At 35.4% G+C, this 23,427-nt stretch overlaps 1 protein-coding gene across 12 annotated transcripts; it reads right to left on the minus strand.

The window, feature by feature from the left end:
- Positions 1-481: 481 nt before the first annotated feature.
- On the minus strand, positions 482-23,391 carry LOC126864789 (afadin-like). Of its 12 annotated transcripts, none has more exons than XM_050616511.1 (26): positions 22,764-22,992; positions 22,553-22,648; positions 17,311-17,422; positions 17,005-17,197; positions 16,592-16,876; positions 16,132-16,415; positions 15,840-15,942; positions 13,617-13,713; positions 13,071-13,376; positions 12,482-12,761; positions 11,659-12,315; positions 11,301-11,549; positions 11,014-11,154; positions 10,835-10,900; positions 10,532-10,605; positions 10,289-10,407; positions 7,345-9,861; positions 6,486-6,590; positions 5,948-6,092; positions 5,481-5,774; positions 4,263-5,336; positions 4,052-4,181; positions 3,145-3,985; positions 2,773-3,038; positions 2,381-2,496; positions 482-2,290 (listed from the first exon to the last, which is right to left on the minus strand). In XM_050616511.1, the coding sequence occupies exons 3-26, from the start codon at positions 17,419-17,421 to the stop codon at positions 1,933-1,935; spliced, it is 8,811 nt and encodes a 2,936-aa protein (XP_050472468.1). In that variant the 5' UTR covers position 17,422; positions 22,553-22,648; positions 22,764-22,992; the 3' UTR covers positions 482-1,932. The 12 variants fall into 12 exon arrangements, with proteins under 12 accessions (XP_050472468.1, XP_050472467.1, XP_050472464.1 ...); XM_050616510.1 differs by having other exon boundaries at positions 22,553-22,671; XM_050616507.1 differs by lacking the exons at positions 22,553-22,648; positions 22,764-22,992 and adding an exon at positions 23,357-23,391.
- Between the last annotated feature and the right edge of the window lie 36 nt (positions 23,392-23,427).

Here is a 23,427-nt window from a genome sequence, read left to right on the forward strand (position 1 = left end):
TTTTTATTTTCTCTTTAGAAACATGTATGTATATGTATATCATTTATAATTTAATTTTCTAATGGTATTAAGTCAAATATGCATCATTATAGTATTTTTATGAAAAATTGAAATTTTCCTACGTTATAAAATTTGTATTTTAATATAATATATATATATTCTATAGAGATAAATACGTAAGCTTAGGGAAGTAGTTAAATACATAAACCAGAGAAAAGTTCTATTATATTTATTTGCATGTTATATAATACTTTCCTTTCTATTTACTGATGATTGTTTGAAAATATTTCCGTCCTGCTATATACATACGTATCCAAATAATCTCCGTTAGAATTTCTTATAAGTAATATTGTTGTATTTTCTGACAATATATTTTTTATAACCTAAAAATTGTTTCTTTTTCTTTGTTTGTATGTATATTTAGATACTATATAAAAATCAAGGAATTTTTCTTTACCTAAAATACTTTTTTCGATCACTATAGATTACAAATAATTCTTTTTATTTCTCAATCGCATCGTACGTCTTTTACAATAATTAAAAAATAGGTGATCTGTAAATGTATGTATAATTGTTAATGTATACAATAGTAAACTGTGACAATACTTCGCAATAAGATATACAGTCGTAGGATATTCGTTTTAAATCACTATCAAATTACTTTCGTATCAACGGAACATCAAAATATATGTTAGAAAAAATATAGTGTAGCTATATTATGTAATGTTCTATATTCGCTGTACACAACAAAAATTATATTTTTATGTACCGCGTTACTTTTTTGTTAATTTTTCTACCCCTTGTCAATTTCATTTCAGTAAATTTTTTTTTCAATAGATTTTTACGTATTTTTACGTATATGAATACGTATTACATGAATACGCAATTGTTAAAACAAAAAACAATTCGATGTTGTAATGTAAAGAAATATAAGAATTATAGCGTTCTCTTTTTTATCACTCGACAAGGAGTTATACGTATGTCATTCAATGGACACACATAAAGTAAAATCTTATGATATCGACCGACCATTATATCTACGTACATAGCCGAAGACGGAATAATTATGGTTATTGTAAAAAACTAATTAGCTCCATAACAACGATTAATTGCGTAAATAATCATGTTTTTTCATTTGAAATTTCTTTTGGTCAGATACCAATGTGTATCCTTTCCCTGTTTGCATAATCATTGTCTTATTTTAAAGCTGCCACACATTTGATTAAATTCGTGTATGTTTTATTAATGACGATCGCATTAAAGCTATCGTGCCTCTTGGCTGTGTAACGAAAAGGTGCATACGCGTAAGTCGAAATACTCAGTACCCGATACGCGTCACATCAAATATAAATACGAAACAATATCGTAAATAACAAGTAATTCTAAAAATTCAACTAGTTCTATCTATGTACATTCATGATATAACGTATAATTTTATGATACGTTGTTTCAGTAAAATCGATGTAATAATTCTCAGGTTCCAGGTTATATCCTAGACCTCGGTATAAGCCTTATTTATTGCGTAGAACGCTAATTGGTCCAATGGAATGAGTAGGCATTAAATGCATTCAACATTATCTATGTAGCTAAATGCTAGAGATATGAAGGCCAAGAGATAATAAAATTGTGTGAATGCATTTATTCTACCCTAATAGTTCTAATTAATAATTGTTCTACTACTTGTATTTATATCCATTTTTATAGCATACTCTTGGTCAAGTCTGTGCAAATAGTTGCTGGAATGATCCATGTATACTCATGTAAAATAGTCAGTGCCATTATGAATATAATACATATACACTCTACTTTACGTTAAATATAACAACAGTTTGGTTTTGGACCATGACCATGCTATTCTATCTGATTTATTCATATTAGTAACAGTATAATTCTAAAGAAAATAAATCAATTTTCAATTTTCAGTCTTAATTTCTATTGTTGTCGGTTGCTACTGTTGTTATTGATATTACTGCTGTTACTGTTATTGTTATTCGGGTTGTTGCTAGTACTGCTGTTGCTGCCACTGCTGCTGTTATTATTGTTATTATTATTGTGATGATTGTGGTGGTGATTATTGCTATTCAATGTAGGGATAGTGGGATTTCCAATATTATCTATTTCGCGCTGCGCACGTGAAATTTTTACCTTGTCCCGCGGCGTTCCATCCTCACCGGTTTCCATAGCAAACATTTTCATCTTTTCTTTAAAACTTAGCTTTTCAGGTACTTGCCCAACTTGAGAACTTTGTTGCTGCTTTTGTTTTTCAGCGAGCCTTCTTTGTCTGGGATCCCTAAACAAAACAATAAAGTAAAAATCCACGATTCATTTTCTGATTATTAGCAATCATTCGAGCACAAAAAATAATAAATTATAGCGTTACTTGTACACTTCTTGAGCACCTATTACACCAGGCGTACTACCAGTAATTGGAGCCCCACAGGATCCTTCGGGTGCTTTTGGAGATGCCAATAAAATTTCTGCATCATTTATGAAATTCTGAAAGTAATAAGTAAACAGTGAACATACGTTTACATAGTAGTAACTTTAAGTTGCTCGACTATAAATTGGCAAACCATCAAAATTTGTAATAAAAGTTTTCAATTGGAATTGAAATGAAAGCAGGATGAAGCTACCTAATACATGTATATTGAATAAATGATGATATTATCTGCATAAAAAATGTAAATAATTTAAAAATACAATATGTGATTGAACATGTGCGAAAGTGTACACAATTTCAGAAATAATATGTATGTGTATATATAATCTTACATTTGGATCTTCTGTAATGACATCCATAGCCAGAACCTGACTTGCGCTCGAATTTCCAGACGAAACACTTCGTTGCATTGATTCTACATTTGCATTTGAGTCATGAAAAGAGACTCTCTTAACAGACGTTGACTGCGGCTGAGCCAATGTTACTATATTAGATATGTTTGCATTATTCGATCTCAGGGTACTTTGTTGCGACATAACCGCATAACTAGAACCTCGTTCCGGAGGCAGAGGCGCATCGTTGCTAGTATTATGCGTGGCTATCAAAATATATATGTACACATAATCCAAACATAAATGGCGACAATTAGTAGAAGAGGACTTTGTTTTTATTTTGTCATTACTGACAGTGTTATAAATACTTACAAGAGGCGCTTGATCCGTTAATAATTAGGCTGTCCAATCGTAACATACTGGGATGTAACATTTGTTGAGTTTTCAAATGGGATTGCAGCTGTTGCGAATGATGTTGCTGTTGATACATTTGTTGGATTTGCTGTTGTTTGTTAATTTCTTCCTCCTTCTTTTTCGATTGAGTGTCATCGAATTCAACTTGTTTTCGCTTAATTTCCTCGTGTCTACGATGCATTTCTTTTTCTTCGTTAGATTGAGATAAACCAAGTGGTTTTTGAGAAGAGGTCAAATGAAGCAAGGATGACATTTGAATTTGCCCTATGTTATTTGGCATTTGATTGGTGTGTTCATGTTGAAGATCTGACGAAAAATGCGAACCAGAACTCTCTTGTTGCTGTTGATGTGGCTGTTGCTGTTGCAGACAAGTATTTACAATATTTTGCGAAGATTGCTGAGATGAGCCATTGCCCGTGTGTATTGGCACGACGTTGGTAGAATGCATCGGGGAACCACCAACAGATTGACCAGTATGATTTCCTTTGATAGATTGATTGGTTGCATTTGTTCTAGGCAAGTTGAGGTGATGTTGCTCCAATGAATTATTTCGATCTTGTGGCACCGTTGTACGAAGCAGGCTTTGTTGTACTCTTATGTTCTCGGTGTCTAAATCATTACTTTCTTCGTCATCGTCTTGTTGATTGGCAACTTCCTCAGCTCTTTTTTGAAAGTCTCTTTCTAGCTGAAGAGCCCGCAGTTGTTCTTCCTGTTGTGATGTTCTGTGAGATAACGCACTTAATTCCGCTATTTGTTGATCTCGCCACTGTCTTGCAGCTTCTCTTCTACGTGCTTGTTCCTAAATAATTTCATATGATAATAACAATAAAACGATAACAAAGATACATTTAATAAATAAACTTACTCTTTCTTTCTCTTCTCGTTGCCATGGATTTGTAGCACTATATTGATATTGACGTGGTTGTAATGTAGTTCCAGTCGTATTTGCTGGATAATACCCCCCGCGAGGAGGATCCTGCATACTCGCAGTGTACCTGGGTGGATAAATATTATTTCAGTTTTTTAGTCTCATCTATATTATCTAATCTTTCATTAATTAACCAACAAGATATTACCTTGAATCCGATTGTTTACTATAAAGTGGATGAGTCGAAGTGCTTGGCGGCGGCGGCGGAGGACTTTCTGGATATCCTTCTTCCGGTAAAGTAGGCCGTATTGGAATTTCATTAGACATCGTATTTCCTTCCGGCGCAGTTTGCGCTCTATTTATTCCACTTTCGTCATTATAATGTTCGTTTCGTACATCCGAATTTAAATAATACTGCGATCCAACAGCAACATGTTGATTTTGATCCATATATAATTTTCCAATATCTCGTGTACCTTGATCTCTTCCATAGTCGAGCAACATTCCGTTGGATTGTAAGCGAATTAAATCGTTTTTTCCTCTGGCAGATGTCATACTAGCATGTCCATATTGAATATGTCCAAGATTTTGTTGTTGGATATTTTGATGTTGATGTTGGTGCTGGTGTTGATGCTGATGCTGATGTTGATGCTGAAGCTGAAGCTGATGTTGGTGTTGATGTTGATGCGGATGCTGATGTTGCGATTGAGGTTGAGATTGATGTTGGTGTTGATGTTGATGCACGTGTGGGGATTTCCCATATTGGACCATATAGGGGCCATATTGCGCATCCAAGTAACCATAATTCGAAGATCCCGTTTGTCTCGTGGTTACATGACCAGATGTTGAGATTGATGGTGCGGAGGACACTGTTACTGGTGGACTTGATCCCAAATTTGGTTGGGAACCGATAGATTTTGTTGGTCGGACGGCAGAACTTATCGGGGATTGAACGGACATATTTGTTTTTAAATTATATGCGGCTGGTCGATACTGATTTAATGGGACTGGAATGCCACCTCGTAATTCGCGTCTTCTGACTTCCTCTTGCATTTCTTGAAGCTTTGCTTCTTGTCGTATTATATCCCGAGATGACTGAGATCTTGGAGGCGCTGCACAGCCTTGTTGTTGCGAAAGACCACCAACAAGGTAAGATTGTTGTTGAGGTTGAGGTACATATGCAGATATTGGACGGTCTCTGGCCTGATTCATTTCGAATGTTCCCGGACGATTCAAAGAATTTTGTGAACCTCTCGAGTTCTTTTGCAGCTGCAGAGGATTCCTATAAATTCACGGAAAAGGAACAAATCAGATAGTTTTATTTGAAATTCACAGGTCGAGAAAATAAAACTAAAGTAAGAAAACCAAAATGAAAGAATTTTATTAAAACAAATGATAAAAAATAAGAAAAATAAAAGCTATTTACCTGTCATCCGAATGTTGAGACGGACTATGTCGTTGCTTGGTCGTGGTGGTGGTCGTGGTCGCGGTCGTTGTCGTCGCCGTCGTGTCTTGATTCCGATAAATGCTCAAGTTTTGATAAAATCTTTCGGCTTCGTTACTTTGAAGAATATTCGAATTTGGCCCAACATTAGCACTTGAACTATTGTTACTCGTTGTTTGACCAGGGTTCAAATTCGGTGACGATTGTTGTCTACTCACAAGCCCACTCGGTGGTAATGTTCCCATTTTTGTTGGATCATGTAAATTATGACTCGAGCTATTTTAAGAAGAAATATATTATATAAATAAAGAGGAATGGATAAACATGATTTAAAAAAGATGGTAAAATTATTTTGGGAAGCAAAAGGAATCGAAAATTCTTATGGTACAGTTAGGATCTAAAGTAAGAAAAAATTCACTAAAGTTCGAAAGAAAAATGAATTCTCTTACCGAGAACGTAGCGATGTCGAACCGTTGATTGTGGTCATTGGTGGAGGTGGCTGCGTAACAGGCGGTGTAACGCTGTTACTCGACGATGCCCTGCTATAACCAGGATTGAACACCTCGTGCTGTTGTTTTCCATCCGTTCCTACATCTGTTTTACAGAACCGTACGACACACATTAATTAGTATACATATTTTTGTGAGATAAAATTTTAACCCGGCAACGTGAGAAAACAATGACGCAAAAATAATAGTAATAATGTAATAAATAGCGCGTAAAATGTTAGATACAAAAAATAGAAAGAGAAAGGAAAAAGAAACAAAACGGAACGAGATGAAGCGAGGCGAGACGAAGTGAAAAACGAGAAGGTGAAAAGCGGATTAGAAGTGAGTCATAATATCACGAAAGTAAAGTGTGTGACCAAGTTAGAGGCGAAAGGAGTGCGTGAATCCAACGAGCAACACGATAATGACAACCATATAGCACAGTCTCTCCATCTCGCTATCATTCACTCTCCTTTCTTCAATTATTGTTTCTACTTACTGTGCAATGCTGGCACGGACTTGCTGGTATGTATTTGTTGTTGCGGTGCAGTAGCATCGCGTCCAAGCCGAGATGGTAAGTCTCGTTCACTCATGCGACGAGGTCCTGCGATAGTCACACGTGCGGAAACATATGTTTGCGTAATGTTGTACTTTAATGATATTTATTATGAACATTTAGACAAGCATGAATAACTCAAGCAGTATATTGTGATTCATCCGCCAATTATGAAAAATCAACAGAATAGACTACATCATTCAAAAAATCATATAGAAAATATCAATTTTTCACGCGTGCATCGCACGCTTTATTCAAAAAATGGTTATGTTTATTACATCAATATATTATATACTTCTTCCTGCGAGATTGTGTTTTAATAATGTATGCATGCATGTTTCGTTAATAGCAATAATAACAACACATGTAAATAGCGTAAAGTAAATACATGTAAAGTACGAATGTTGTTATTTATATATGTATAATGTATATATATACAAAGTACAAAGACAGAAAAAAAAGCGGACGTGTAAAATTTAAATTCTAACAAAAGCAAGCAAGTCCTATTCCTCTCTTTTATACATTTTCATTCATTCTCCTTTATTTTCTTTCGCTCTACACTTACAACATGCACATAAACATTTATCTCATAGCGAAACGAATTGCTAACGGAAGAAACAGAAGATGTGCTTTTGTGTAGAAGAGGGAAAAGAACAAGAAAAATTGCTCGAAAGAAAATTATCTTGACATGCGTGAGGTAGGTCGATCATTGGTAAATGACTATTAACTTGCACAACATCCATTATTCCTAATATTGAAAGGCACGCATTAAAAAAATGCGAGAGCAAAATCAATTGCTTACGTAAAAAGAAACCAATATCTAGATGAGTTTGACTCGATCTTGGATAAATCTTGGATAAATCTGATTTTGTCCAATGTTGGTCGAGCTTTACATCGATCTCTATGTCTTTATCAATTATCGAAGTTTCTTTTTCTATCTCCACTGACGCATGTTGATCGCTTTTAATCGGTAAAAGATCGAAATGGTTTTTTTCTGCGACACGTGACATCGGATTCTGTTGGAATTTGTCTTTGACGATGAAATTTTGTTTGCAAGTTTTTAGTCCGTATACTGTTTTGTTATCGTTATCGTTATCTTGCGAGGAATCCTCGTTCCGAGATCGGAAATACTGCTGATCGTTAGTGAGAAACGATGATGCTTCATCAACATCGCCCTGTTGATCAGTAGTTCGTTTCAATTCATTGGTGGAACGGTATTTTTTTCGTTTACACCACCTCTGTTTTCGCTGCTCGCTGTCCTCATTACGTGATAATTCTTTTGCCTTTTCAATATTTGGATAGGAATTCGCCAACCGTTTGATCAATTTACCATCGAATAAGAGTGGTTTGCTTGCGTTCGCACTTCGCACACTGTTCTCTCCAATATCCGTCGGCCATGATGACACGAATCTCTGAATATTCGCCTGTATTTCACGCAAAGACAACGATGACGCTGTACCTGACTCTGTATCGACGAAAATGTTGTTTGAAACTTCCATGTCTGTTTCTTTATTCAATACGTGAAAAGAAGGTAGAGAAGGAGAACGAAAAGGAAGAAGCGATGCTCTCGCACCATCGAGATCGGATACTTCCCTCAGTTGTTCTATCACCTGTTTTTGTTCTGACAATGACAACTTCCGTTTACCATCTGTTGATTGACCTTTCCGCACATCGGCTGAATTATTGTGATAGCAATAATAGTTAACATCACCATTTTCATTTAACAGATCTATGGTCGATTTTTCGAACATTTGGTCCAATCCAATTGGTGCAAGATATCGCCGTTTAATTTCGCTATTTCTCAAATCTAGTTCGGATTGACATTCATTGACATCATCGATAGCGGGAAAACGATAATCCGATCGCTTTTGATAAATTTGAATTGAAGCAACATTAGGTTCTGAAGCAAATTTTTTTGAGCTCTCTAATAATTTAATCGCATTAGGTCGATGATGAATCGGTTCAACATCGCCGAGTTTTGAAAAATGTTTTGCCAACGCGGCTACGCGACCACCACAACCGAGGCGCACCTCTTCCGGTGATTTCCAACATTTGTTGAAAGTCGATATATCACTTGACGTATCGCTATCTAGACCAGACAAGTCAAGATTTAATACTGGAATTACAGCGTTATTAACATTCGGCGTTGTTTTCGAAATCATGCAAATTTTGGAATCACCGTTCTCCTTATTTGATATGTCTTTCTCCACCTTTTTTTCTCTTATCTCGTAATTTTTGTCTCGTTGTTCCAACGCTTGAAATCCAATAATTGTCGTTTTATTAGTTTCTGCGTATTCCTGTTGCCTATTCGATTCTTCTTGTCCATTCTCATTTATGATCTGTGATCTTTTTTCAATCACTGATTGTTGCGAACATCTGGAATATTTGTCCATAACGTCGTTTTTACATCGTGGTAAATTTGATGCAGTGAAATCATCTCGTGAAATATTGGTTACATCAATTACACGATTATTAGATATGTTATTATTCTCCGATTGATACTCGTTGAATTCGTTTAACGGATAACATGACATCGGGGTGTCATCCGTTTGATCGATATAAGGTATCGAATCGAGAGAAAAATTATCACATTTGATACCTAGCGCCGTTGTTGTGGAAACCGAATTTGTCGAATTTAAAATGATTGACGGTGTTTGAACAGCGTTCATATTCATTGGCTGGGTAAATGGAACAGGTTGCTCAACTTTCGAAACAAACGGCAAGCTTGTCGTTTCAGATCTGTGGTTTCTTTGATCGGTTGAGGCGCGTGTATTATTCGTCGAAATAGTACCATCGCGTGTTTGCAAATATCTATCACCATGCTCCAAATTCGAACGCAAATCTGTACCGTGGTCATTATCACCATCACCACTACTGTTACCACCACCAACTACTGTTTCTACATTTTCTCGCTTTCCCCGCTGAGACTGTTGTTTTACCGACTCGTTATCGGTATGTTCCGCGTAAGTCCGCGTGTGTGTTAACAATGACGACGGTGTACGATCCCGCAAACACGTTTGTCGCAGGTCTTTCGATTGTGAAATACTCCATAATGGTTTGCAGTACCGATTTGAACCGTCTGAGACGAGGCGAGAAGAATTTAATAAATCGGAATCATGATAATATTTATATTCCAAGTCCTTTGAACAAATCGAAGAAAGAATCGCACCTGGTACTGAATCGATCGAACGTTCCGAACCGATCGCGTGCCTTGGAACGCTCAACAAATTACCCATTGAATGTGACGTAGATGGCTGCTCGTTCGTTTCCTGCACCGATGAAGCTTCCAAGTTTTCGGACTTGGGGCGAATCTTGTGCACTGCTCAAGAACAATCAGTTAGTAAAGCGTTAATTAAGCAATCATCTATATCTGGCTATTTCGCGAGAGCCAGAACCCGATGAATAAAATGACGTGCGGCGACGAATAATACGAGCGAGAACGATTCATGAAAGCGTTATAAGCTGTTTAACATTCCGCAATTAGCAGATTAAAAGCATCGCGCGAGAACGAATTGGAGTATATTTTGCACTATAAATTTAAGCGATCACTTATTTCAGTTTCTTTCTCTTTATCACGTCGCTTTTTTAAGCTCGTTGCCTTACTCTCAAGGTATTTTAATTCTTGTAATATTTCCTTCTCAGTATTAAAGCGAAACGAATTATCGAACGGTGAAACGACACAATCGAATCGCATTGTAATTATTAAAGAAAGTTCAAAACGGTCTTCGAACAAACAACATACGTACCTCTGGTCATTACTGGTGATGGTTGTGATAATAAAGTGGCCAAACCATGATATATGGCACCTTGTTTAGCAACTTCCAATGTTACTATTGGTCCGGTACGTACTAAATATTCAGCAGCTCTACGAAAGAGCAAAGTCAATGCTATTATAAGCCCAACCATAGAAAGAATTAATATGGATAATTTCTCCTAAAATAGTTCTACAACCATTACACAATCTTTAGCACAACCTATACATTACTTACTTTTCCTGAGTAATTCCTACTAAACTTTGTCCGTCCACTTTTAGCAATTGGTCTCCAGCCGTCAATCTGCCGTCCTGCATATGTATGTATATATTTTAATATTGTGTAAAAAAGATGCGATTAGATGTTAACTCGCGTATTCGTTTAAACTACGTAGTATATATATGTCAAAATTAACAATAGAGATTTACATATGGACATAAATGATAGATTTTACTAATGATAGAATAATTATTAATAATTATTTGTGGTCAAATGTAAATTTTCTTCTTGTCTCTGTGTACTACATGGAGATTTACTTACAGCATCAGCAGCACCACCAGCAACTACGCTCTTTATATATATCCCGAGCCTATCCTGACCGGCGCCCTGCAACATATCGCAACCGAATGTATATTCTATTGGCGATAACAAGGTATTTGATAAGATTTAAAATATATAATTACATGTAAATATAATACATATAATACAAAAACACATACCTTTGCTGCGACAATGCTCAAACCCATTCCATTGGTAGACTTGTGTAATTTTATTACATGTATCTCAGGCTGAGCACCACTCGGCCCTGTATGACAGGAATAACCTCCAGATCTATTGCTCATTGCGCTTGGACTGCGAAACTATTAAATATTATTGGTAATTAAGATCTTAATTATTGTTCAAGTATCATCATTGCTAGCCGTGGTAGGAAGCAGAACAAGGGGGAAAAAGAAGGAGGAAGGAGACGGGAACAAGGAAAAAAGAGAGGAAAAAGAAAACAAATTACATTATTGTGGTGATCTATCATGTATATAGTCCAATATCCACTACTGGTGGGTTGTGGTGCCATACGGCATAGACCATCTCGTTGCAATGGCGCTAAAAATTCAGCTAATCCTGGAGGTACACCACGAATAACTTCGCAACTGTATCCATCCTCCGGAAGTAGAAGCGCCAAAGCGAGCGTAGGCTCTTCTTCGAGTCGAATCTCTCTGCCATCAGCACGTGCGAGCGTATCAGCCACGCTTTCGGCTACCTGGAATTTAATATGATAACGCATTACTTATAAATATACTGGAAATTCTACCATGTTTCCACCTTTATCCTTTTTATGTATTATTACATAAGTTTACATATCAACTCACTCTGACTACGTTTTCGATCAATTCCGCAGGAAGTCTTGGTTCATCCGCAGCTGGTTGATATTTTTGCAACAATGCTCTGACCTGAAGAGAATTCAACTTGAAGCACGTAGAGCTCAAGGTAGCAAGTTCCTCCGCATTGTATTTTGGAGCTTGTAGAAGATGAGTCGCTTGCATGATGGTTGCCAAATGACATTGACTCGCGAGTTCCAAGCCTTGCCTTTCAGCCCAAGTTTCCAGAGCGTTTAGTCTCGCCTTTAATCTACGACCGAACCATCTAACGCACAAGTTGGCATTTGAAACTAAAGCGTTAAACGCGGTCGCGTTTATTGTGTGAAACAGGTGACTAAATAGTTGAATGGTAAGTGCAGCGTTTACTCTGCATCGCCTAAGTAAAGCCATCGTGCTCGAAAATATTTGAAGAACGCCGGCTTCTTTGGCAGGTTCGTCTGCATCTGCCATGAACTGTGACATTGCCGGTGCTAGTTCCAAGGAAATGCACCTAACCAATGACGCGAATGCTGTATGAACTGCTTCCGTCAAAATATCTTGTGCCCTGGTTGAAAACGCACCTACGTGCCGATCGTTTTTCAACATATGTAGTAGTTCTGAACCGTTTGCTAACCACAGTGCCAACGAGGACGCATCCATATACCGTTCCTGCGACAATGATATGGAATAGAATGATGTATTAAATAACAACAGTAATATTTATATCCTCACCATCACAATCTACCGTACTGATTGTACTTGTACTGATTCAATTGTTCAATAGATCATCTCGAGTTAGGTTATCGAAGTATTATATATTTCTTCATTAATTTACCTGTATTACTCGTTGAATCATGCTAGCGACATTTGCTAACATCACGGTCAATCTATGAGCTCTCTCCGTTGGTTGCAATTCTGGTCTATAATGTGTGCTTGCGCGATATCTCGCTGCCAAGTAAAGCGTATACGTTGGAGCCAATTTGAACTGCGGCGCCGATGGTTCAACATCTGTGATTACCGCATGAAAAAATGTTTCTTCCGTTTCTTCGAGAAATTCTAATACAGCTGGTAAAATCGGATCCGTCCCACGTGGCTGTCGATCATTCTGCAACGTTCTGTTCGAAACAACAGAAAAATTCGATATCATTCAACGTTGTTCTCCGAAATGCTATGATTGAATTTGTCTTCTCAACCGTTGGATAATTTATCCTTATGTGTATGTTTATCTGTTTACGTTAGTTGTTTATACAACTGTGTTTTTCATATAGAAAACATATTCGTATTTCGGATTTTATATTTCGAGATGCATGTCGTGGCTTAATCACTCTACATTTCCTTGTTAGGAAACAATCCATTCATTATAAAAATGTAACAACGTAAACGTGAATTTTTTCGGTGAAACAGAAAAAGCTATTAAATATTACCTGTTACCATCCCTGCTACTGGTAAGACTGGCAGTTTCTACATTTCCATCGAGATCAAAGGTTGTTTCATAATTGTGCGTTGATTCCGGTGCATGTGTCGGGCTTCGAGTATGGCAAACAGTAGCAACAGCAGCAGCAGGGACAGATGTAGACTTGCTCGGACTAGATGGATGGATAGGTATCGGCCTTTCCGAGCCCACCTCCGTTACATTTGGCTGCAACCGATGCCGCACACCAGCTCCGTTTGGAATTTCGCTACCGTCAGGATTCAATTCTAGCGAAAAGGGCAATCTTTCGTCTTCGTATCTGCGAATCAAACCATGCGTATTACATGTTGTAACGATTGCCTCTCATGGTCCATCATTGGTTCCATTAATATTTCTCAAATTATAAGTTTCCCGTTGTAAGTTACAATTGGTCATCAGTATAGCCAATCCCCCGTATAAATTTAATATATTTTCCTTTTGATCAAAGACAACGAGAATTAGATGCACTCTTTTTTCCTAGAACGAACTCTTCCGCTATAATTTTATCATTCCAACAAACCTGTAATCTAATTCGTTCCATTTGCCACTAGGTTTTTTCTTCCGTTTCCGAGGCACATAATCTGAAGGTCTTCTTCGCACATGAAACATAATTGAACCTGTAAATAATGCAAAACACATTTTGTTTATAAAACATCTATTCTTAATCTACGTAGGTTGCCAAGACTATATTATTTTCATATAAAGAATAACCTACATCACTCTCTATTTATCTCTATGTGATTTATCATTAATATGTCTTTCGACATTTTAATTTAGGGATATCATGACATGATTCGAATAATAGAACGGTAACGAAAGGAATAGTCATCTCCTTATTTCGCTTTACTCTGTTTCTTCTACTACAATATAATCTTTGCATGTCTTATATGGCCATCGAATTAAAGATATAAATTATTTTACTTGGAAATTTAGAGTGAAATCTGTGAAATCTCTGAAAAACCATCTAAAGTGCCAATGTATCTTTTGAACTTTGTATATGCCCATGAAAGTTCCATTTAGCGGATTTTTAATACATATGACAATAAGTACGTAATTTACTCTTTATGTTACAGATATCATTCTGGTATCACGGATATACATACAGTCTTGTGTCACATTTTATACCCTTTGCGTGTCCAACTGACCTACATAGTCTACGTTTACTGTTACAACCACACCTTCTCACTTCGTTATTTTGAACGATCTATACCCATTACCAATGTGAAACCATCGATCGAACCGAAAATATACAGCCATATAATAACCTATACTTTTAACAATACTCGATTGAAATTTATATTTTCAAATTTCTCTTCGATTCTGTTCTCCATTATAGAGTTCGTATCAGAAGAATATTGCAACCTATAGAAAGACAAGCAATTTTCCACCTTCTTGAACATGTATTAAACTGTAGATTATTCCTACTATAATTAATTAATAAGTATACAATAATATACAGATACGAAAACTTATTGATAAAAAGCTTTATCGGCATTATACACAGAAACTATTTCTATCCCTGAATAATATATATCACAATTGCAATTCGTGAACGTATTTACGTTACAAATGTATCAATCGAAAAATATTAACAACCAAGAAATCATTACTAGTTATCGACAGAATAACTTTAAAGATTCTTACGTCTAATTCCCCAATCCATCATCGTGTATAAAATTCGTCGATTTCCTTAACTTGGTCCCTGAATATATGTATGCGTGTGCGCACGCGTCTGTGGTCCCTTCTTCGATCGATCACTTCAATTTTGGTCCTCTATATTTCACATTTTTTTCTTTTATAATTAAAATTAAAGAAGATATATGGCCAACTTTATATTATAAAGAAAATTGAGACACAGATTGTATTTTCTCCCTATTTTTTTCCAACGATTTTTTTTGCATATTCTAAATTTAACAAATTTTTTCTGTTTTGCCCAAGATTGCGCGAGAAAGAAGAGTAGAGAAAAAATACCGAATTTTTAAATTGGCTGATTAATAGAAGAAAGAACAATACCAGTTTTTTACTTAACGCTTTAATGTTTATCATTCGACACGTCACTCGATAACTTGTAATATTTGTTCACTATTCAACGACGTATTGTGTATCGAAAACTTAGAATATTGTTTTATCCAGATTACTGCATGGAACTTCAAACATTTCGAACAAACGAAGAGATAAAGGAAAATCCTTTTTTTATATTTTTAAAATTTTAAAATTTGTTTGCAGTATAAAAGTTGATACCACGACTGCTAACAGAAGTAACATTAAATTACGTCACAATATTGCGCGACTGAATTTAAGCATTGCAGCCAGAAACAAGGGTTGGTGGGCGGTTCTTTGGTCTCGGCAAGCACGCGCACGCCACAACTTATTATATCTATTGACATAGTGTATACACTGTAGTACACTAGAATACACGACAGAGCACGACACGGCACGGCAGGACATAATGTGAACTGAGGAATCTGAATACGACTATGCTGTTATATCAACGCTATGTAAAATTGTTGATAATTCTTAAAATTTGTCCATCCTGAGCTTCTATATCTTGTAATTTGAGTTCTATCAATTTTTGTTTTATTCGTACCTATCTATATCTATGAATTCATGAACCACGTCTACTTTTTTTCCCCACTTACACCTTCTGACTCAGATATAAGTGAAAATTATCCTTTTTTCACGATTAAAATTGTAATAATATATAAATAGAATTATTCCTATTAAAAGCTCTAACTACACTTACCGCGTGTAGAAGGATGATTCATAAGAATGGCTAGAGGGCATTCGTCATCGTCTAGTATATACTCCTGCTGTGTTCCTCCATTAATATTATTTTCACTATTTACCTGTAACATACGAAACGAAGCATTGAAAAACGAAATATTGAAAAATATACATGTATATAAATTGTTCGACATTCCACGTAGCACATGATATTATAAATGATAATTCCGTAGCATTCTATTGTATATATACGCTATAAACTTCTTATACAGACGAAAAGATGTGGAAAGTAAAAGAAATATTTAGCTGACCTGTACGAGACAATACTGCTGTGGATCCACCTTCTCTAAACCATATTTAGAAAGCATTTCTCGTACGACTTGAACTGCTGAATCTCGGACGCTTAAAAGCAATGTTTTATATGGAACGTCTTTGCATAGCGCCTCGCCGTAAATTTTCAGCGTTCCGCCAGTATCGGGACCGCCATCTTTACTACGAAATTGTTGCAATTTTCTCTCCAATTTTTGTTGACGTCGTCTTCTCATCACAGCTTCCGGGTTTGAAATACTTCTGGTAAAGCTTGTTTCAGGTAACTCTAAAATGGGAACATTATTGTGTTGTACCATACGATATATACATTGAAACACAGCCAGATTAGAAATGGCCATGTTGTATCAATATCATCAATAACATCGAAATAGTCTTACTATATGTATAACTCGCTTGATATATCGACAATATAACGACATATATCGTTTGTTATCCACTCACCCGTGTAAAGTTTTTCAGCTACTCCATTTTGATCGACGGGTATAGTATTTTCATCTTGTTCTAAACTCTTTAAACGACTCAGCTTTTCCTGTTTCTTCATCTGTTTCTTCTCGCGTTTACTCAACTTTCTGCGAAAACTAGACCCATCCGAAGAAGAGAAACCAACACCTTGAGCGTTGGTTTTGTCATCGATTCTTCTTAACAAAAAGCGTCCCTCACGGTCATCGATGTGCCAATTTAATTGCACTAACAATGGCTTTTCTTCAAGCCCAAGCTTACGTTCTTCTGTAAATAATGAAAAAGAAGAAGAAGAAGAAAAAGGAGAAGAAGAGACAAGGAGGATAACATCATGACTAATTGCTATGTCAATATATACTTTAACTGCTAACAACCTCTATTACTATTATATTTACCACCATTTTCGTGAATTTCGTAAAGTGCGTATTCAGGAACCGAAAGCATTCGCATATCTGGACGGAATTTTTCAATAAGCGTTTCGATGACCGCTTGACTCGTCGCATCCGACGCTACTCTAATACATTTTGTTGCGACCTTTTGACCGCTATCTTGGAAATAAAATCTCATTACTCCATGGAATTCCAAATCCTGAAAAGTACAAATAAACATTGAGTATGTCGAACGCTATTGTCGAACGTTGCGATCAAATTAAATCTCTTGAATAAAAGAAAGAATCAGGTGCAGTAAGCGGAATAATTCACCTCGTTCGGTTCTGAAAGCTCAAACAGATCCAACCTGTTGGCATTCCATTGCTGAATAACACCACGCAGAGCTTCGCGCTCGGCCTTCTTGTTTGCCAGTTCCGTGGCCATTCTAAAATCCACCCAAAGGAACGAGAATAAAGATTATATTCTTTTACCAAATTTTTGTTGATTTTTCATCAATGCCGCTTTATATGCCTTTCATCAAGTCGCGTATATTTTACTCTATCAGCTTAAACATACCGGACAAATATACTCGTTTCAATTGTATTGGTTTGTTACGCGCCAATTAACTTCTCTGACAATCATTTTCTCAAGTAAAAGCTTATCACCATCTACATACTGTTCGGATCGATTTTCGAATAATTGCTATTAGATCGAATTTCAATCGATCGAGTATATAAGATAACAAACGGGATATACCTATCGCTTACAAATAAAAAGATTACACCGTTACACAAATGTGTTCCCATTGCATCGCGATATACTCCAAGTGGTCGTCATCGACGGAAGCGGTTCGATCAAATTAGATTACCAATCGAAATATTGAAAAACAGACAAATGCCACTAACAAGCATATTCTTAAACCAGCGTTTATCTCTGATATATTAAACATATGTGTACATGTAAAATTATAGGAGGCAATATAGAAGGTTTCTTGTCTCCTTGAAAAGAACAGAGCTTACCGAACAGAAATATTTTCTACGCACGATGTTGCTTTTTGAGAATGCCTAACACATACAGTAGGGGACAACTTTTAAAAAAACATACATAATCCTCAAAAATGAAGCAAGATCAAGCTCGCGATGTATCCGAGAAATAGCAATAGAGTAACAAAGCGAAACAAGTTTTGTCACAATCGGCAAGAAAAGAGTCGGTTTGAATCGGTTGGGGTCGTCTCGACTCGGACATTCTCGGTAATGTTCGAATACAATCGGTTTAACTCGGAGTGAAACACGTCCAACGAACAAGTCGCATACCACGCATTCCAATCTCCTTCGACCGAGTGTGCATTCGATCTTAAAACCTTAAAAGCGCGCTCGAGTAATTCTCGAACACGCTCGAGTACCCTCCTCACGCACGTTGCACTTTGCATCATTCTGTCATTTCTTTGATGCTCTTTTTCTCTATATCACCTACCCACTTTCAATCGCTCAGCTATCGTCAAACTTTTAATCCAAGAACACGCCTATACCGCGCTATGTGATTTCATTATGCGCTCTCTCCCCTCTGTCTCACGCATGTACGGTGTTCGCATACACATAAGTATGCCAGTACACGGCATGTTCACGTTCACATATACATAGTCTCGTATGCAGTGTCGGATACAACGTTCTCGCATACAAATAAATATTTGCATATACAATGTGAAGAATGGAAAGAAAAATGCCACGTAAAACAATCTACGTTTCGTCAACTACGTAAAAAACTATATCTTTTCTTTTTTGCTTTGTGCAAATTCAAATTCGCAACAGCTCGTTATACGATTCAAAAACAGGTGTTTTCCAACATTGCTCGCATTTCCGCACGTTACATACGTATAATAAACGATTGAAGCAACATAACATTTAAAACTAGAAAATAATTAAATTAGTCTATTATAAACTACTAATAAAGAATTATACGAAAAAATACTTGAGAAATGCTCGGTATAACAAATACAATTGAAACACAGGAAAAATGAAAAGTGGAGAAAGGTAGGAGACTGATGTGTCATCGTACTTACTCTTCTGAGACTGTCATTCTTCTAATACAGTCAAGCGAAATACAAAGTACAAGAAAGATGAACGACTATCCAAATAAAGCCAAACACTTCAAAGGAAAAAAAGATAAAGAAGATAAAGAAGATGAAAATCTTCTTGATCTAGAGTTAATCTTAGGAAATTTCGAAATATACAAATTTTTTTTAAATCTAAAGCAGTAGTAGTCATTCCTTATAACTTATGCGAAACTTCCTGTTGTTCATCGCATTCATATAAACTGTTATTGTAGACAAATCCAATCGAAACCGTAAAAATTTGTTTATAAAAACCTGTCGAATATCAAGCATTTTTCTATCTCCCAAAAAATGTTTCCAATTAAGTATAAGCAGTTCAACGATGAGCTTAATACTCGTATAATCCAGCCCGTTAGCGGGAAAAACACTTTCGTGATATACACAAGTATCATCCAACTTGTGAATCCCACATTTTTTTTTATCGCAACGAATAAGTAGATAATAATGTTCAATGAGTTAAATTGCCAATAACTTTCCACTAAATACTATAAAAACAAACGCCACACCCAAAGCTTTTTTATTTTACACAACACCGAATGCTACGCGCCTACCCAAACTTATCTCTTGCCGCGTAATTACTAACGAACTGACCGACACGAGTGGACTCGGAAAGCTTGGGCCTCAACAGTATCTTAAGAGGGGGAAAACATTACATATACCTCCTCTTGCTATACCGTTTCCATCACTGACAAATTGCTTACATCCTTTTCTACCTATCCCTCCTCTTCCAATCCATTTCTACCCCTACTATTCTTCCTATCCCGCCACGCTTTTTACTACCTCACTATCATGCCATAATACAGCTTGCTCCGATCTGGTCCGATTCATACCCGTACCGCTTCGTTCCGTTCCATTCCGCTTCGTTTCGTTCTGTTCAGTCCTATTCCGTTCTATTTCATTCTATCTTGTTTCATTTCCTTCCGTTCCGTACTGTTCTGTTTTGTTCCGTCTTGTCTATATTTCTTCTACTTTCTTCTATTTTATTCTTTTTTTATCTTTCGTACTATATTTATACATACTGCACTTTCAGCGTGTGAAAAAATACAAAAAGATGCGACACAATAAAGTGATTTTATAATTAAAGATCAAAATTATTGATCTGACCGAAGAAATATTTGTTTCTATAAATATTTTATATATTTAACTTGTTGTATATAAATTGTATTAAATATTGAATAGCTTCCTTCCAGTGCATGAAATATTTTACTTATGTATGAACTTGCTAATAAAACGAATCTAATTTTCATTATACGGCTTCGTCGGTAACACCATTATGTGTTACACGACTATACACCAAACAGATAGAAATAAGAAAAAACAATGAGAATAACTTTGTATGATTTCGATAGAAACGAATTTCCTTAAGGTTATATGAAAAGTAAACGACGGATATTACTAGCTCCCAAAACAAATAAACATTCATAAACTGCGAGCTCGCAAATAAATACGTGAAATTTCAGGTTTTTAAGTTTAGACTTTTGTTTGCGTAGTAGATGATAACATATGAAAGCTAATACGTGAAAGCTGCTAATCGCGTAACTAACTTCATTGCGCCGTCAAGTTGCCAAAGCTTTGTTGAAAATGGATGCTTAAACGGTCTGTTTATTACCCTCAACTAACCGTTTCCTGCTTATTCCGTTCACATGAATGTACCAAATGAATACGTATGCACACATTTCTGTCTTTAGTTTTTCTTTACAATCTTCTAGTTTTATTCTTCTCTTCTAAATTTCTAACAAATATATTTTATTATTTATGCGCGTGCGTGCGTATTTATGCATATATGAACATGTATTCGTAACTACTTGGATATTATAACAAAAAGCAAAGAAAACAAATTATAATTATAATGTAGTGTTACATAGTATAAAAAGCATTGAAGAAACAGGATTGTATATACGTAAGTATGTAGAGTACATACTATCAGCGTGTCGCAGTAGCTATCTTGGGTCCTCTTTATTATTGAAGCAACCATTTAGAAACGTTTAAAAAGAAGTCTTTTCAAAGCTTGCATCTAAAGGATGAGCTTGAGAAAGGTCTATAAAAGCTATAGCAGACTTGTCTTACATAGTTATTACGATATATGAAAATTCTTCCTACATATTTTCTTATTTTGTTTTTTATTTATATTTATCGCTTAAACTTATTATAATACATACTATATGCAACGATTTCGATTACACTAAACATCACGAATTATTCATAATTGTTTAATTACGGACTGTAATACAATCTTTATGCAAAGATATAAACGTTTTCAGTAATTACGGTTATTTATATTTTCAAATGACAAATGTAACTCTAGCAAGGACAGTTTGTAATATATGTATGTAACTAAAAAGAATTTTTCATCCTCGGTTTCATATATCGTTTGTATTTTTATATCACGATTCAAAGGAGACGGAATCAAAGAAAAATATTTTTGAAAAAATATTAGTTCGAACAAGACAAAAGATTTTGCTGTGAAAACATACTTTCTACCTCTCTGCATAGTCTTTTTCTTTCTCTGTAAAACGAAATATTTTTTTATCACTTATAACATTCCTTGTACTCTTGATCTCTCCGCATCATGGGTAATTTGATTTTGCTAATCTTGATCGTGATCTATACATCTGATTTGGTAAACATGTAACATGTCTTAAGCTTTAATGTTGTTATATATACATGCGTGTCATTTATATGGATGCCAGAATGCGGATACATAATCGATATAAATCTCAAAATATTAATTTAATAGCAAAATGAATTAAAGCATAAACACGTAAACACTTGGAAGTGACAACTTTATCAAAGATAATCAAGTAAACGCGTGCGTATTACGTACAAATCTAAGTACATGCGCATATATACATATTATGCAATTATCTCGGGACTCGAGGCCGGATTAACGTGCATTAACATCGCGTTGGCAACTTACATGTCAATCGTGAAGACTAAACTTTGGTTTTAAATAATGAATTAGGAATTTTCAAAATTAGAAACATCTCTGTTGCTTTCTTCATCTTAAAAATACATATATCCAATTGCTCAATACGTACGTGTATAACGTGTACACGTGTATATTTTTCAATTTGTCGATACTCGAACTCTATTTCTTTAGTAACTTTTCCCGCAAAAATACGATGAATTTACTTATGTGTACGTATGTATATATACTGTTAAATATTATTAGTCCACCCGGTCTATTGTTATCGTGCATGATAAGATGCCGTCGAAGAACCGTTGATTAACATGTGGAATATGCTTGCGCGATAACTTTTGTTTATTTTTCATTATACATATATATATTATTATCTTGCGTGTATCGATGCTTAACTAAACTTTTCATCAAAATTTGTTTCTTACTTAGAGATCTTTTTTACTAACTTGCCTTTATAGGCAATGTAGGTAATATTTTTGTTTGTCGTGAATGATCATTTGTCCACTTCATTATTTTACTTACTTTAACCTCTCTCACTGACTGACCTTTATATAGTGATTTTATTGGTATTCTTCACAATTTTCTCCATAATCAGTTGCACAAAAATCTTATTATTATCGGTGCCTTCTGCTGACTTGCGACTTAAACAAATGATCAATCGTCACTGAACAGAACGTTGTAATTAATAAAAATTTCAAATGAAGAACTGATATTCAATACCAGTAAAGAATCATATATAGACAAGTAAGTACATACGTGAAAACGTATCAAAAACTGCATAACAAAATGCATTTGAAGAACGTAACACTTAACAATTCACGAATAAAAAATGACAAAGAAATAGGAAAGAATAAAAAGACCTACTCCACAATTAAACTCACACTTGAACTTCTGTGTCTAAAACCTTTAACAGTTCAACTATAATCATAAATACCAACAGGTGTCGCTTTATCGTGTTTCTTTGAACGTATGAATTGGTATGAACAATAATAAATCCATAATGTTAATATTTTACACATAAACTAGAGTACAAGTTTTTATCAAATAAAATCCATTATAAAAGATATATTGAGATGAAATTCAACGTAACAAATCTTATAAGACATCCCAAATAGCTTTTTTAATTAGCTATTTTTCAAATTTCCCATGGTTGTAACTTTGCACTTAATAATTGTTTCACAAAATCGTTTTTGTCTATTGACAATGAGAATATAAAATAATTGTGTGAAACTACAATATTTTAATATTAGAAAACATTGTAATTTGGTCGATATTATAGTATTTAATAAATCATATAACAACAAATGAATAACGCAACAACAGATGTAAATATTGCAAATGTATTTTACGTTTTATTGGTTCGATTCATCTTCGATCATGTTTTATAACTTTTATATGCACTGATCGTGCTGAAAAACAG

This window comes from Bombus huntii, chromosome 4 (assembly GCF_024542735.1).
Source record: "Bombus huntii isolate Logan2020A chromosome 4, iyBomHunt1.1, whole genome shotgun sequence".
In the NCBI taxonomy this organism is placed as follows: Eukaryota; Metazoa; Arthropoda; class Insecta; order Hymenoptera; family Apidae; genus Bombus; species Bombus huntii.

Excerpts from the sequence above, each read along its gene's own strand:
- LOC126864789 (XM_050616507.1), bottom strand. The coding sequence starts at position 23,376 with ATGAATCGAACCAATAAAAC. Across the intron at positions 12,762-13,070 it reads AGTAGCAGGGATGGTAACAG|AACGTTGCAGAATGATCGAC; the intron begins GTAATATTTAAT and ends TGTTTCGAACAG. Across the intron at positions 10,408-10,531 it reads GTAGGAATTACTCAGGAAAA|AGCTGCTGAATATTTAGTAC; the intron begins GTAAGTAATGTA and ends GCTCTTTCGTAG.